Genomic DNA, 15,280 nt, shown 5'->3' with positions numbered 1-15,280 from the left:
TTTTATGTTTTTTGTCTGATTTTAGATCAATTGTGTTAATACAGTATGTCAAAATGAAAACATAACTGTAAATTCAGACACGTGAGGTTGTGCTGAAAAGGATGATACCAAACACGGCAAAGTAAATAGTTTTTAAAGGTGTAATGTAGAGGTAAAATCAAAAGTGGTTAAAAATGGCCAATTATACGGTGGACCCCAGAGGGTTAAAGATTTTTTTTAAAGTAATGCAATAGTTACTTTTCAAGTAATTAAATACTTTTAGTATCTTGTAACTCAGTTACTTTTTTGAAGAAGTAATTAGTAACTATAATTAATTACTTTTTCAAAGTAACTTGTCCAACACTGGTTATCACACACTTACACAAAAAGACACAGGCTATATTAAAGTGTATCTTTGTTTTGCTTGTCCGTGTGGGTGGCGTGTTATCAGAAAATATACTTAGCAGAACATATTTAACTGACTCATAATGATGGCTTGTGGGTGTGTGTGTGTATTTGTGTGGGTAAATAGTGGCAGAGAGAAGCCAGACTGTGGTCCATTTGAGATAGAGTTGCTATATTTTCTTTTCACACTTGCTTACACCCAGTGAATTCAAACTGCATATATATTTGACCTTCCTTTTGACCTTTCATGTTAGGGTAGGGATGTTTTCTATATTATCCCTTAATTTGCCCTGACGTTTTTAGGAGGCCAGGTAAATTAGCTCAGTATGTTATAAGTGAATCTGTCCAACAAGGCAGTGCTGCATTTTTTTACTTTTCTGTTGGTGCTGCTCTGTTCTTGCCACAATGGCAAGATGATAATAGCAACTCCTGACCTAGTATGTGTAAATTTGCACATTATTTGTAACATTTTTAAATATCTATTGCTCTGTTGGATTAAGGCAGTGGTTCCCAAACTCTTTTTTGCTAGGCGTGGTAAGGTGTGGTGACTATGGAGTACATATGAACTGATTGTCATGTTCAAGCAACCAGTTTGAGTTGATCTGAGCTTTTATCTTGTTTAAATGATGCTCACTTGGGCATTTCAGTAAGGGCTTCAGCTGCATCACTCCCGGGTGACAGGGTGATGAGATATTTGTGTTAACAAGCAATTAATGTGGTGGTTTGTGGTTCAATTAAAAAAGATTTGTTCCTTCACTGAACTTCCTCACTCCATTTGAGTGGATGATTCTAGCCACCATCATTGCCAACTGCATTGTCCTGGCTCTGGAACAACATTTGCCTGATGGGGACAAGACGCCGCTCTCAGAACGCCTGGTAAGCTGAATAACCAAGACAAAATTGCACATGTTATACATGTAAATGCAATTAAATTCAGGTGATAATTGTATATTTGTGAGATAATTTTTTCTTTGATTTTTTAAAAATTTATTTGGCACATGAGACTATTTGCAGAAATACTTCTTCTGAAACTCATTCGCCAACTGCCAGCTAACTTCCTTTGTCTTTCTGTGCCTTTCAAACCCTCATAACCTTTCCTGCTTTTCCTCTCTCCTGTCTCTCCACTCCTCCTTTGCTTGTTTTCTCTTGTGCTCCGCAGGATGATACAGAGCCGTATTTCATAGGAATCTTCTGTTTTGAGTCGGGAATAAAGATCCTGGCGCTTGGTTTTGCCTTCCACAAGAACTCTTACCTGAGAAACGGATGGAACGTGATGGACTTTGTCGTAGTGCTCACAGGGTGAGTATTAAACAAATGTATATGAGCCAAGCACAGACACATACATACATAATACAGTATGTAACTTTTAGTCAGATCCAAATGTGTGCCTGACTAAACTCAAACATAACAAAGGATTTTCCAACAGCATGTCAAAATCTGTCATGTGTTTTAGTATGTTTGTATGCATGTATGTTTGCAAGTGTCCTTTTCCTGCTCCTTTGACCTAATGAAAGGCCCCATTCTGGGCAAGGCAGCAGTCAGATCACAGAGCAGAACTGCAGGCAGCCAGCAGCCTGGGTAGTGAACAAATGTCACCACAATATATACAGCGACAGAAGGGGTGGGGAGCACAGGGGGAAGCAGCACTGGAGAGAAGGCAAGAAAAAATGCAGGTGCCGCTACCTCAATAGAAAGAGAGACACAGTAGGAATGAATGGAAAGAGACAATGTAAGAAAGGGGAATGAGTAAATGAGATATTTGATTTGAACATTCAACGAGAAGGTGAAGACGAGGGCAAAGGGAAGCGATGGAATGCAACCTGAAACCTGTCACAGAAACGGTGTCAACAAGGCCGAGTTCAGACATGATGGGATTAAAATGATGGATTTACTGTTGCCTTCACTTATTAGATTATATCTCACAGGAAAAGATCAGAGACATTAGATAATAGGTTTGATTGACAAAAATGAAAGACAGAGAAGAGAAGCGGAATGATGGCGTCTACACACATTCAAATGGGTTTACATTTTACATTCTTGCTCATTTGTCTGTGTTTTCCCGACGCATCCATCTGTTAATCCATCATTTAAGCTGACTGTCAAATGTCATTCCTGCTATCCTTCGTGTTTCTTTAAAGACACAGTAAGCCTCTTTTATGTATCTACCACTGCTACACACCTGTGTGACGCTGCAGGCTGATGTGACACAGATGAATGCGATGCATGAGTGATGCATTAACAAACGACAGTGTTTGCATGTCTCACTGTTGATGTTCAACCGAAGCGCAAATTAGCTGCAAAACATAAAAACTGAAAAAAAGCTAAAAAAAAAAAAAAAAAAAAGTAAACTGGTTGATAATTTATTTTTGAAATCTATTTAAAAGTTGTTTCTTAACAACTTTGCAAATTCTAGCAGCAATGCAATCACGTCGCTGTTTGGGAGTGGTGGCACAGATTATCGTGTTGAGGGGATTATGTCCACTTGTGTGTGCATGGGGTGAATGGTGGGGACTTCATGGGGTAGACGAAGCAACCGGTGAATCCAGTGATTGCTCCTTTCTGCCCAAATTTCTCTGTCTTGCACAAGGACACCACACATGCACTGAGCAGACACCCAGTGCAGCAGTATGTCCTTATGCTTTAATAAGAGCAATCACGAAGCCAAGTTCCTCTCAGCATGGTGCGATAGAGCGACTGAAACAGAGAAGAGAGGTGAGAAGACAAGTGTCAGCACGACAGCAGGAAGCAGTGAAATGCCGAGAGGACAAGGAGGTACAACAGAAGGAAACTAGAATGTCCTTAAAGCTGATCTTCGATTTCTTTTGCCATTTTTTTCTATTTTACCACTCGATCTGTTGGTAGATTATTCTCAAGTGAATTGTCATTGGGGGGAGACAAGATTAGAAAGGAATGTATCAGGGGGATAGCTCAGGTTGAGCAGTTTGAAGAGAAAGTTAGAGAGGTAAATCTGGACATGTGCAGTGGAGGGATCATGGATATACCAGACAAAGGATGTTGACAATAAAGATGCCAGGCAGGAGGAAAAGAGGAATATCAGAGGAAGACTTACGCAGACGGTTGGTGTAAGAGAAAAGGATGCAAGGGTTAGGATGAGATGGAAGCAGATGATCTACTATGCTGACCCTCTAAAGGGAGCAGCCAAAAGAAGAAGTGTTATCTGATGACCTCAGGGCAATCACTGTTAAATGGCACACATTGAAAAAAAAGCTAGATTTGTTTGAATGGATTATGTATGCACTATTTTATCAGCATATATTAGCCTTGCTGACTACCCTTTCTAAACATAATGGCCTTCATTAATGACATCTATTTTATCCAAGTGGTTTTGTGGCCCTATTTGGAATTTAGTGTCATAAACATGTCGGATTTTATTCAACAATAGCTTGACAAAGAGTTGCAAGACTTCAAGATGGTTATTTATTTGCAATGATTTTTTTGTTGACTTCTCAGAAAAGGGGTCAATAAATAACAGCAACAACAAAACAAACAAATTAAAAAAACATCAGCATTAACGAGTGGAGTTTCACAGCGAGTCCATCACTAACAGATGACTGACAAGTGCATCATAAGCAGTCTTGTTCTAGACCTGACAAATCACCCATGAAAATCCAATGGCAATGATGCTGTGCTGAGTGTCTGATACATTATGAGCCACTGTTTTGCAGGTTCAGGTGTGAAGTTAGGGCAACACAGGGGTCAGCACTGTCACCTTACAACAATAATGCTTTGATACAAAGGTGGTGGTTGGTCGAAGCCTTTCTGAGTGCAGTTTGCACGTTTTTCTTGTGTCTGTGCAGGTTTTCTTTGCATACTCTGGGCTGTAGCTGTGGATTTAATTAAAAATCGTGAAAACCTTGTCATTGATTGACAGCTCTTCTTCTCCCCAGTGTCATCTGGGTGTCACCAGCTCCACCCCATCTGCTGCTAAGTAAATTGATGGATGGGTGGATGGATGGATGGAGGTGTGAAATGATTAGATTCAGGGATTATTTCTCAAAGAAACAACCACATTGGTGTATAGCCTAAACAGCAGCCATCACGCTGTAACCCTCCCTGTCAACCAGCTGTGGTGTATAGCAATATTTACCGAGCAGCACATAGTGTACACACATAGTACATTCCCATGATGCATTGAGGACACTGCCTGCAGTCAATACATTTTGCACACACGTGGCGCACTCGTTCTTTGTTGTGCTTTCTATGAATGGCCAGTGTGTTTTTAGCAGTCCAGCTCTTTGAAGATGAAAGGCTACTTGGCCTTTCTATCAACCTTTGGTGGAAACCTTTGATAACACAGTGACCACATGGGCGCGCGCACACACACACGGCCAGACATTTCCACTTCAAACATTCTTTTCCGTGTCCTGCTCACCCTCCCTGCACTTGCTGGCGCTCTCTTCAAACACATACAAAGACAAACACACAAATAGCACTTAACATGTCGGAATACATCACCGAGATTAGCTATTTACTCTACGGTCTTGTTCCAAGTCGTCTCATTTGTGGGTGTTGACCTGTGTGTTGTAGTTAATTGTCAGAGTGGCTTGACAGTGAAAATAAGCTGGTTGGATTTGTTTGTTTGTTTTTCTACACCCACTATTGATTATTAGCCTAGTTACATTTAATTTACAGCTGTTCTTGCATTGCATCCTCCTCTTTCTTTTGCTTTCCTGTACCCGTGTTAGGACTTTTTGATTAGATTCAACAGCTAAAAAGAAGCATAAAAAATGAATGAAGCTAGAACGGCTATTTCAGTCATTGTCAGTCAAGATGTTATGGTTCTTTCGTAAATGTCAAGAATGCATAGCCTCCTCCCTGCAACTCTTCCATAGACTCCAATATTATAAATGCTCCCAAAATTCATCTGAAAATCAGAAGTACAGGCTGTCTTTACACTGTCACCACATCCATATAATAAACTCCACAGGCATGAAAACTGAGAATCTTTTAGACTGGACATTGCTGGCGCTTACGGTGAAAGAATTTTGTCAATACGACTTGTAGTTTTTTCTTGGGAAGCATTTGTTTCGGGGTCACTTTCTGTTTATTTAAAGCAGCAGAAGAGAGGCACATGTCTGTGTGTGTGTGTGTGGAGCCACTGGGTGCAGTCTCTATAGCAACCAGGCTCACACCTGTCTGCTTAACGAGCTCTGTCTGCCACTTTGCCAAGATTAATCTTAAAAACTTATTTCAACTGCTGCTGTGTCCACAGTGTTTGCTCTACAGCCATCATTTTACCCTCAAAACGTAGCCATCGTTGTTCTCTTTCCAACAGTGTGTCTTTCAAAGCTCAGAGATGTAAACATTTTGAACTGTGTGAATCCAAGTAGATGGATAACCTTCTAACCGACCCATATAAATGCACTGTATTTTTAGTCAGGAGTTTGTCTCAACAGCAGGAAAGACCCCACTTGTTAAATCTCTCCTGTCATCGCATTTTGAAAACAGGAACATAAAGAACACACTGTTGTGTAGAACCATTCCTTGGAATCATTGCGGTTCACTGATTTTTACAGGACTTAGGGACTTCAATTTAGAAGCAGTTTTTCAACACGTGCACCAAGGCAGATTTGACAGGGTTTTGCACAATGTAATAAGTATATCAGTAGTTAGTGTAGGCCAACTGGATTGAGCAGTCTGGTTGTCCCATTAAATTCAAGCTCATTGTTCATTGGTGGATTTGTATTCTGCACACAGGTGGTTCAGATCTGGGCATTTGAAGTCAGATGATGACTTTTAGAATCATCTTTTCTGACTGGACGATCAAAACTTTAGTGAATTTTCCCACATTTTAATCATTCAGTGATTTAAATAATATGAGGTTTCATTATTCATTCAGATGTTTTATGACTCTGAATTTTCTTTTGTCATAGCTCAGGTTTTCCTAATTTACATTTTAAACATGTTAAGCTACTTTTCAACTTTTTATGTGTGAACGTCAGCTTTCAACAGTTCTGCACTTTTGTTTTCAGGGGAAAAATTCTGTATTTTTCAGCTCATTCAACATTTTTAACTTAACATTCAGCAATTATTTCATTTCAGCTCAAAACATTCAGCTATCAGCATCCACACTGCAGTTTCTTCAGAAAATGCATTTTCTAGTTTTCATTGTGAGCTTCCTGAGCAGAATTGTGTAATACTCCACACAGAAGGGACCGAGCTGGACACAAACCTCCATGCTCTAAGGTGACTGTGCTAACCACTGCAAAACTGCACCATCCCTAAGGAGTATGCCTTCCTGTTTAAAATGTGTTTTGAGATTATTGCAATTTCCTGCAGTTTTAACATTCAGATAATTAAATACTGTCTAGGGCGGTCTAGAGGTACTACCTCCCCATTTAAAAAAAAAAAGTGTCTAGAATTGTGCTTACCAGACTAATGCAAAGCTGTATGTGATGCTTTATTCCCACAGTTTACAATTTATTAAAGGGAATTTCATTATAAAAGAGGAAATGAATGCAATGAAAATGTATGTGCAGTCTAAGCAGAACTGTCAAAAACTGCTCAAACGTCCCACTCCACTGTCACTGCCACCAGCTCTTTGAGGAACGAGGGGCATACCAATGTGCTTCCAAGCCAGCTGAGAAAAATGTTCTTTCCCGTGTGTCTTGGGTCTACCCTGGGGTCTTTTCCCTGTTGAACATGCCCAGAATAACTCACCTAAGAGGCATCTAAGAGGCATTCTATTCAAATGCTAAACCCACCACAACTGGCTCCTTTCTTGTGTAGGACAGTGGCTGTACTTTAAGCCCCTTTTGAGTGACTGCGCTACTCACCCTATCTCTGAGGATCAAGCATTTTGTGTGTATCTGCAATCCTTTTCTCCACATTGCCATAGGTGAGAATAGAAACCCAGATCAGCCAGTAAATTATCAGCTTTGCCTCCTGGGTTTGGTCTCTTTTCCCTACAATGGATCTCCCGGCTCACCTGCGGGAGGAGACGTGGGCTCTTGTGAATTCTGGGAGAAATTCTGGGTGTCAGCTGTTCGTCGAGGTCTGATTGCTGGCTCAAGAGACACTTAATATTTTATTGATGTTATAAAAACATTAAAGAGCATACTGGTGCATTTAATGCAAAATATTTGAATCATAGTCACAGATGCAACCAAGGAGACAAGGACAGATAACAGGAGAGCTTGGAGCAGAGATGGTGAGATTCAGTCAGTGATGTGGACAGAGATATTTAGCTGGATTTTAGCTGAAGTCAGCAGGAAGCTGCAGAGGGAGATAGCAGGGATAAATGTTGTTTGTATAATGCGTTGGATTCTCATCAGAAGTGGAGGGATGAGGTTTTTGTTATAGCGATGTTGCTTCATCTGATTCCCCTTAACCATTTGCTCTCCTTTTGCTTAAATGCAGGTGTGTGTGCATTCTGTGTGTGAATTTAAAGATGTACAGTAGAGAGCATCTGTTCCTGGCAGGGAAGAAATTGTTTTCCATTGATTATTCCAAATGACCCAGTTTCCATTGTGCACACTTGAATAAAATTATTTTCTCTCAGTATGTTTAAGCTTCAACCAACACCCATTTGCCGTGCAGATGCGTGCATCTGTGTGCACGGGTGTTTTTGCATGTATCGGTGTGCAGATGTGCAGCACTGCATGTAAGCTGCAAAACATTTACATTAAATGGAAAAGAAGACGAAAAAAACAAAACAAAACAAAAAAACAATCAATCTAGCTCCTCCCTTGGCCCTGTTACCAAGGTGATACAGAGATTCTATCAATGAGCCAAGGTCCCTGTTGCCATGGAAACACTTATGAATGAGAAAGGACCCGGTAACCGTGGAGACAGTGTGAATGAGGAACTGCCTCATCGGTTTGACACTATTTGTGATGGCAGATGAAATCACCATCATGTTATTACCATTATCGTTGTTACTATCGCCATCACAGTCATCATCATCATCATAGTTCATTATCGTTATTGTCCAGTCATCAGTGCTGTTAATGTTTTTTACTGTAATCATAGTCACATCACAGAAATAGATAAAATAATTGGATTTGTAATCACAGGTTGTTTTGTTTGGCAAATAGTTTCTGTACTGCGGTTCCAAAAATACTGACACAGGTACACGTGTTCATCTTTTATATGTAAATGTAGATGTGTTTCTTCATGTCAGCACACAGATGTTTTTGCAGCATGATATACAGGTTTTTCCTTCTATGAAATTCCACTATTCTCCTTTTTATATCAACACAGTTCAGTTTAGAGGGTAAATATTCCAACTGAGCCACTGTTCTTTTTGCCCTTACATTTAAAATCAGTATAGCATCTATCTAACTCACTCTTTCCCCCCCAGTTGCACTTATGGTAAATGTTTTTTTCCCCTTGTGCAATACCTAGTGCAAATTTACCATCCTCGACTACATCATCTTCATCTTCCCTTCATGGCTATCCTAACTTGCATTAATGTAGCACTCTGTTGTTGCCAAGCATCTTTCAGGCTAATGTATCCTTGAGCAAAACACTAAATCTGTACTTGCTTTGTTGGCCATCTTGCGTAGCAGAGGGCAGCTCGGTTATTTCCTGGTAAAGCAGCGTTTTCAGCGATAAAACTCACTGTTTTTTTTTAAAGCAGAAAGCATAGTAAAGCAAATTATTATTGTCATTAGTAAGATGCCAAACTACAGTTATTTACTTGCATTGCTGAACAGAAAAATTAGTTGAACGTTAAACTTGATTAATTCCGGGCTTTCAGATGAGTCCAATGAGTGTTCTGATTAATTTTAAAAATATCTATATATATATATATACTCTCTTTTACCTAAATATAGTTTCTGCAACTTATAGGTTGAGTTCCCATTAATATAACACTGAGTATTATCTCTGTGTGATATCTGTTCTTTTAGAAATATCATGCAGCTGAAGTGCATTAACGCCTCCTACTAAACTAGGATCCTCTCAGTTACAGGTCAGCGTCTGATGAGGCATTTGATATCACACAATGTCATTACAAGGACCCCAGCCTATACACTCGCGATGAAGCACCAACCACTTGGGGGGTGGGCTTCCTGGTAATACAATACCACATTCAAAACCACAACCATGCATACCTTCAACCAAAAACCCGGAGTTGGTGTCAATTTTCCCTTCTATCCAAATGTGAAGGAATCAGGCAGACCTTAAACCTGTGATTAAGACTGCAATGTCACTAGGCCTCTTAGAGGAACACAGTCAGGTAGAAATGTGTCAGAGAGACTGGACGAAAGAGAGACAGAGGGAGAGAGATAGAGAAGTGGGAAGTTTGATGATTCACAGTGTGCGTCAGACGATGGGACTGACTACAAGTCTGGCGGCACGAGGGAACATTTTAATCTTCCACTTACCCATACACACACACACACACTTGCTGTTTATGGCATTTATTTTGACGATGAGTGAATATATAGTTGCAGTAGCACACGCTAATATGTGTTTACTCAGAAGAGAAACATCAAACATGTAACAATAAATAAGCAAGTCATAATCTTTCTGTTTTTCACTCTCTTTTTATTTCCTTAATCCCGTTCCTTCCCTCTCCTCTCCATTTCCCCATCTTTCTCCTTTTTCGTTGTCTAGTCGCTCTTTCGTCTTGATACAAAAACACTTTCCATTCAGCCAATCCCTCTCTCACCCTGATACACTCCTCTGTCTTACTTCACTTGTCAGCCGTATCGATCAGTTCAGCTCTTACAGGATTTACATACAGAGCTCACCCAGTTGTTTGTAATGATCTGGCATGGGTTTGTGCATGTATGAGAAAATGGAGAAATGGAGAAACTGCGAGGTTGACAGACCTTGACAAGCTCGGCTAGCTTAAATATTGATTCTCTGTGCTCATTTCGGTGCATTTGTCTTTTTCCCTTTAGAATTCTATCCACTGTGGGCTCACAATTCGACTTGCGGACACTCAGGGCTGTGCGAGTATTGAGGCCTCTCAAACTGGTGTCCGGTATTCCCAGTAAGTCGATATTCTTCATCTGAGAAAAATTTAAAAAAAGGCTTTCTTCACCTTTACCTTGAACCACATCTTTGTCGTTGCTTAACAATTGAGAAAACAATAAGTGCAGAACATCTTTAAATTTTATTTGGGGATCAAAATAGCATGGAGAAGCATTTTGTGTCAAGGTTTTATGCAGCTTCTGTGTTGCTCTGCATAATGCAACAACAAAAGTGGTACTTCTGTGCACACTCTGCTCATTTTTTAAATGTTATAGTGGCAGTAATGTTCCAGCACTACTGCCACAGCAGTGTTATTAATAGCCTGTTCTCCACTATGGGCTTGAACAGGCATACCAGGGCTTACTCATCATAAAAGTCACTTGGGTTTCTATGAAAAGCCAATTAGAGCATCATACCAGTAGGTGCTACAATATATATGTTTATGGTTTATTTCACTTCAGCTTAACATGTATAAGTTTAATGATTGGGTATAAATGTGTAATTAGGATATTCAAGTATTTCTTTACAGAAAGGTAGCTTAACTGCAAACTAATTGAAATTAGTTTTAGGATAAAGAGAGCGGATAGATTAAAATGAAATATATAAAATGATTCTTCATAAAATCGTAATACTCTATACCTGTGTGCTTTAGGCTTACAGGTGGTGCTCAAATCCATCATGAAGGCCATGATTCCTCTGCTGCAAATTGGCCTGCTGCTCTTCTTTGCCATCCTCATGTTCGCCATCATCGGCCTCGAGTTCTACATGGGCAAATTCCACAAAACCTGCTTCGACAACATAACAAGTAAAGGATTTTGTGTTTACACTTTGGCAATAATTCAGTCGGGATTAAGTTGCTCCAAGTTTTCCTCAGAGAAGAGTGCACCTGTTCACGCTGAGGCAGACTTTAAATAATTGCACTGCTAAATTTAGAACTTAAAATAGTAAATTTTTGGTATACTGTGCAGTTTCTGCAGATGTAGCCTCATTCAACATCTGAAGTATTTGACGTTTTCTCAAGAGGGATTTAAAATTACTAAATACATTTGCGCATACATGGAATTTGATTGCTCATACTTGTTTTCTCCCACTTTTACGCATGTTTAGAAGAGATCCGGGAAGAGTTTCCATGTGGGGTAGAGCTTCCATCTCGGCTGTGTCCAGAGGACACCGTTTGTAGAGAGTACTGGCTGGGACCAAACTACGGCATCACCCAGTTTGACAACATCCTGTTTGCTATTCTCACCGTTTTCCAGTGTATCACCATGGAGGGCTGGACTGACCTGCTCTACTATGTATGTCAAGCTGAACAGCATTTGCAACACTAGTACACATTCAGTGACCAACGTTTTGGCCACACCAGTGCACCCAGGAAAGCAGAGGATGTCTATGTAAAGGTGTTAAATCTAGCAAGGCAAAAATAAAAGACTTAATAAAGAAAGTCTTGTTCAAGAGAAAAAAAATGCTACAGCATGCTAAAATTCCACAAACCTGCTCTTATCATGTTTGCCTGTTAATTCATCTTAGAAAAAAAAATACAGTATCAGTTTATTTTGCTATCTGGTGATCATGGAAAAAAAAATATTTCTGTCATATTTTGTGGCTGTTTTTTATGGATTAAACCTTCACATTAGCTAAAAAAATCTATAACAAAACAGCAAACAAAAAGATCTAATGAAGTGCACCTTAGGTTAGCTTTCATGCTTGTCAGACTTATTTTTAAACAAACTCCTGTTAACAAGCTGGAGTAAAATGTAAATTTTACTCCAGCTTGTTAACAGGAGTATTTTCACTCAAAGCCATTTGAGAGTACAAATCAAGTACAGTAATCAATCTAATCAAGTACAAAAATTAGACTGTTAAAACCTTCAACAATTTCACCTGTGCAAACTGCTTATCTACCTATTAAATGAGTACCAACAATGACATCACTCATGTCCAAGACTGAATTGTTCCCTGCTGTCAGGGGCAACGGTTGCCGTGGAGACCAGAGGCAGATGAGGGTCTTTGACTGTTACTGTAGTCATCTGTTTTTCCCATCTCCTTTCCCTCTCCGTCCACCCAGTTCTTTTACCTTTCTCCCTCTGTCCTTCCCTTTCTCCCCTTATTCTCCCCTTTTTCTTCCCTCTCCCTCTGTGTCTCTTTCCTTCTGTCCCTCCTTCCCGGTGCTGCTCTATATTTAAAAAGGCCTGTTCAGCCCAAGTTATTCTTGCAGCTGCTCGGGAGGGGAGCAATAAAAGTTTAATGGTAGAAAAAGGGTCTGCGGTACATTGGGTACACAGCGGCGATGCCGGCTTACATGCAGGAAGAAGGAAAGATGGAGGAGACGGGAAGGAAAAGGGAGCGAGGCTATGAGAAAGAGAGCTCGAAACAGAAAAGAAAAGCCCGGGTCTCAAGTTGGGATTGATAAAATCACTGTAAAGGTTGTTCAGTGACAGTGAGGAGATGGCTATGGAGAAAGGAATGAAGAAAAGGTTAAACTAGCATTGAGATAGATAAGGGAGGGATGAAAAGGCAGATGGAGGGCGTTCTTAAGGGGTTCCATAGGAGGAGGAGAGACAAAACAATAAGAACTGAATAAAGAATGATAATGAAAGAATGGTCTGTAAGGGAGGATGGTAGGGACCGAGAGCGAGAGAGCAAAGCATTTGTTATACATTATTTACTCTGTCGGAGCAGCTAAATAGAGTGGCAGATACGCATTTACTTACTGAGATGACTTAAAGTAAAATCATGTCATGCCTGCTTTTGTTTATGTTTCCATAAGTCGTAGACAGCAGTTTAAAGCACATTGTTTCCACTCTTTAATGACAACGTCAAAGAATAAGTCACTAGGATAGCAATAGGTTATTTTTAATTAGGCTATATAAAGCGTATTATATCTTTAACTTGGTGGTGGTGCATATATATGTACATGAACGTACCTCAATGTGACAAAGCAGGGAGGTAGAGAATGAATTTTGATGCCTTCAGCTTTCAGCAAATCAAAAATGTATATATAGCTACAGCTGCTCAGTTTTTCAGGTGTACCCACTTTGCTGATTTCAATGAATGAAAAATTCAACCTTTGATTCAAATTAATTGAAAAGTTTGTCTTATTAATATTAACCTTTGTTAAACTTCCCAAAGCTCACATTTATAAACCATTATCTAACATTAACTGGTTTCTTTTAATTCACTTTGTATCAAATACTCAAGTAAAGAGCAAACCATTGATTACTGATTAATTATGTTTGTGTGTATGTGCGTGTGTGTGTCCTCACGTGTGTTTCCAGAGCAACGATGCCTCAGGGAGTGCATGGAACTGGATGTACTTCATCCCCCTCATCATCATCGGCTCTTTCTTTATGCTCAACCTGGTGCTGGGTGTGTTGTCGGGGTAAGTTTATGTGCATGTGTAAATATATAAAAAGAAACAGTCCCAACGTGCTTTACAGAGGTCTCAGGTGATGAATGTTGATATCAAATGATGTCACACATTCAATGTGATGTGCAGGGTATATACTTGTGTCATGTGTGTGTCTGCAGCGAGTTCGCCAAAGAGAGAGAGCGTGTGGAGAACAGGAGTGAGTTTCTGAAGCTCCGAAGACAGCAGCAGATTGAAAGGGAGCTTAACGGTTACCTGGAGTGGATCTGTAAAGCTGGTATGTATGACTGAGTGCATGCCTGGCAACATTTGACCATATAAAAACACCTGACATGTATTATAGTGTAATACATGTCAGATGTCACAGCAAATTTCTACTTAGATATTAACACTCAAACCACTGGAAATTCAGAAGACTTAATATATACAGTGGGGCAAAAAAGTATTTAGTCAGCCACCGATTGTGCAAGTTACCCCACTTAAAATGATGACAGAGGTCAGTAATTTGCACCAGAGGTACACTTCAACTGTGAGAGACAGAATGTGAAAAAAAAATCCATGAATTCACATGGTAGGATTTGTAAAGAATTTATTCGTAAATCAGGGTGGAAAATAAGTATTTGGTCAATAACAAAAATACAACTCAATACTTTGTAACATAACCTTTGTTGGCAATAACAGAGGTCAAACGTTTACTATAGGTCTTTACCAGGTTTGCACACACAGTAGCTGGTATTTTGGCCCATTCCTCCATGCAGATCTTCTCAAGAGCAGTGATGTTTTGGGGCTGTCGCCGAGCAACACGGACTTTCAACTCCCGCCACAGATTTTCTATGGGGTTGAGGTCTGGAGACTGGCTAGGCCACTCCAGGACTTTCAAATGCTTCTTACTCACTCCTTTGTTGCCCGGGCGATGTGTTTTGGATCATTGTCATGTTGGAAGACCCAGCCTCGTTTCATCTTCAAAGTTCTCACTGATGGAAGGAGGTTTTGGCTCAAAATCTCACGATACTTGGCCCCATTCATTCTGTCCTTAACACGGATCAGTCGTCCTGTCCCCTTGGCAGAAAAACAGCCCCATAGCATGATGTTTCCACCCCCATGCTTCACAGTAGGTATGGTGTTCTTGGGATGCAACTCAGTATTCTTCTTCCTCCAAACACGACGAGTTGAGTTTATACCAAAAAGTTCTACTTTGGTTTCATCTGACCACATGACATTCTCCCAATCCTCTGCTGTATCATCCATGTGCTCTCTGGCAAACTTCAGACGGGCCTGGACATGCACTGGCTTCAGCAGCGGAACACGTCTGGCACTGCGAGATTTGATTCCCTGCCGTTGTAGTGTGTTACTGATGGTGACCTTTGTTACTTTGGTCCCAGCTCTCTGCAGGTCATTCACCAGGTCCCCCCGTGTGGTTCTGGGATCTTTGCTCACCGTTCTCATGATCATTTTGACCCCACGGGATGAGATCTTGCGTGGAGCCCCAGATCGAGGGAGATTATCAGTGGTCTTGTATGTCTTCCATTTTCTGATGATTGCTCCCACAGTTGATTTTTTCACACCAAGCTGCTTGCCTATTGT

The 15,280-nt window shown here is 40.3% G+C and overlaps 1 protein-coding gene across 9 annotated transcripts in view; it reads left to right on the top strand.

Moving 5' to 3' along the window:
• Window positions 1-15,280, top strand: part of cacna1aa (calcium voltage-gated channel subunit alpha1 Aa) — an 85,901-nt gene that overhangs the window by 19,682 nt on the left and 50,939 nt on the right. For all 9 annotated transcript variants that reach the window (XM_087839745.1, XM_087839738.1, XM_087839743.1 and 6 more), the window contains exons 2-8: window positions 1,155-1,260; window positions 1,544-1,683; window positions 10,257-10,348; window positions 10,982-11,134; window positions 11,437-11,624; window positions 13,605-13,708; window positions 13,858-13,973. In XM_087839745.1, coding sequence (XP_087695871.1) covers window positions 1,155-1,260; window positions 1,544-1,683; window positions 10,257-10,348; window positions 10,982-11,134; window positions 11,437-11,624; window positions 13,605-13,708; window positions 13,858-13,973 — 899 coding nt within the window. The remainder of the gene's footprint in view (window positions 1-1,154; window positions 1,261-1,543; window positions 1,684-10,256; window positions 10,349-10,981; window positions 11,135-11,436; window positions 11,625-13,604; window positions 13,709-13,857; window positions 13,974-15,280) is intronic.

The sequence above is a fragment of the Neolamprologus brichardi genome, chromosome 4 (assembly GCF_056152115.1).
Source record: "Neolamprologus brichardi isolate AB-2024 chromosome 4, ASM5615211v1, whole genome shotgun sequence".
NCBI lineage: Eukaryota > Metazoa > Chordata > Actinopteri > Cichliformes > Cichlidae > Neolamprologus > Neolamprologus brichardi.
The sequence above is the reverse complement of the archived record's forward strand: the minus strand, read 5'-3'. Positions and strand labels throughout refer to the sequence as shown.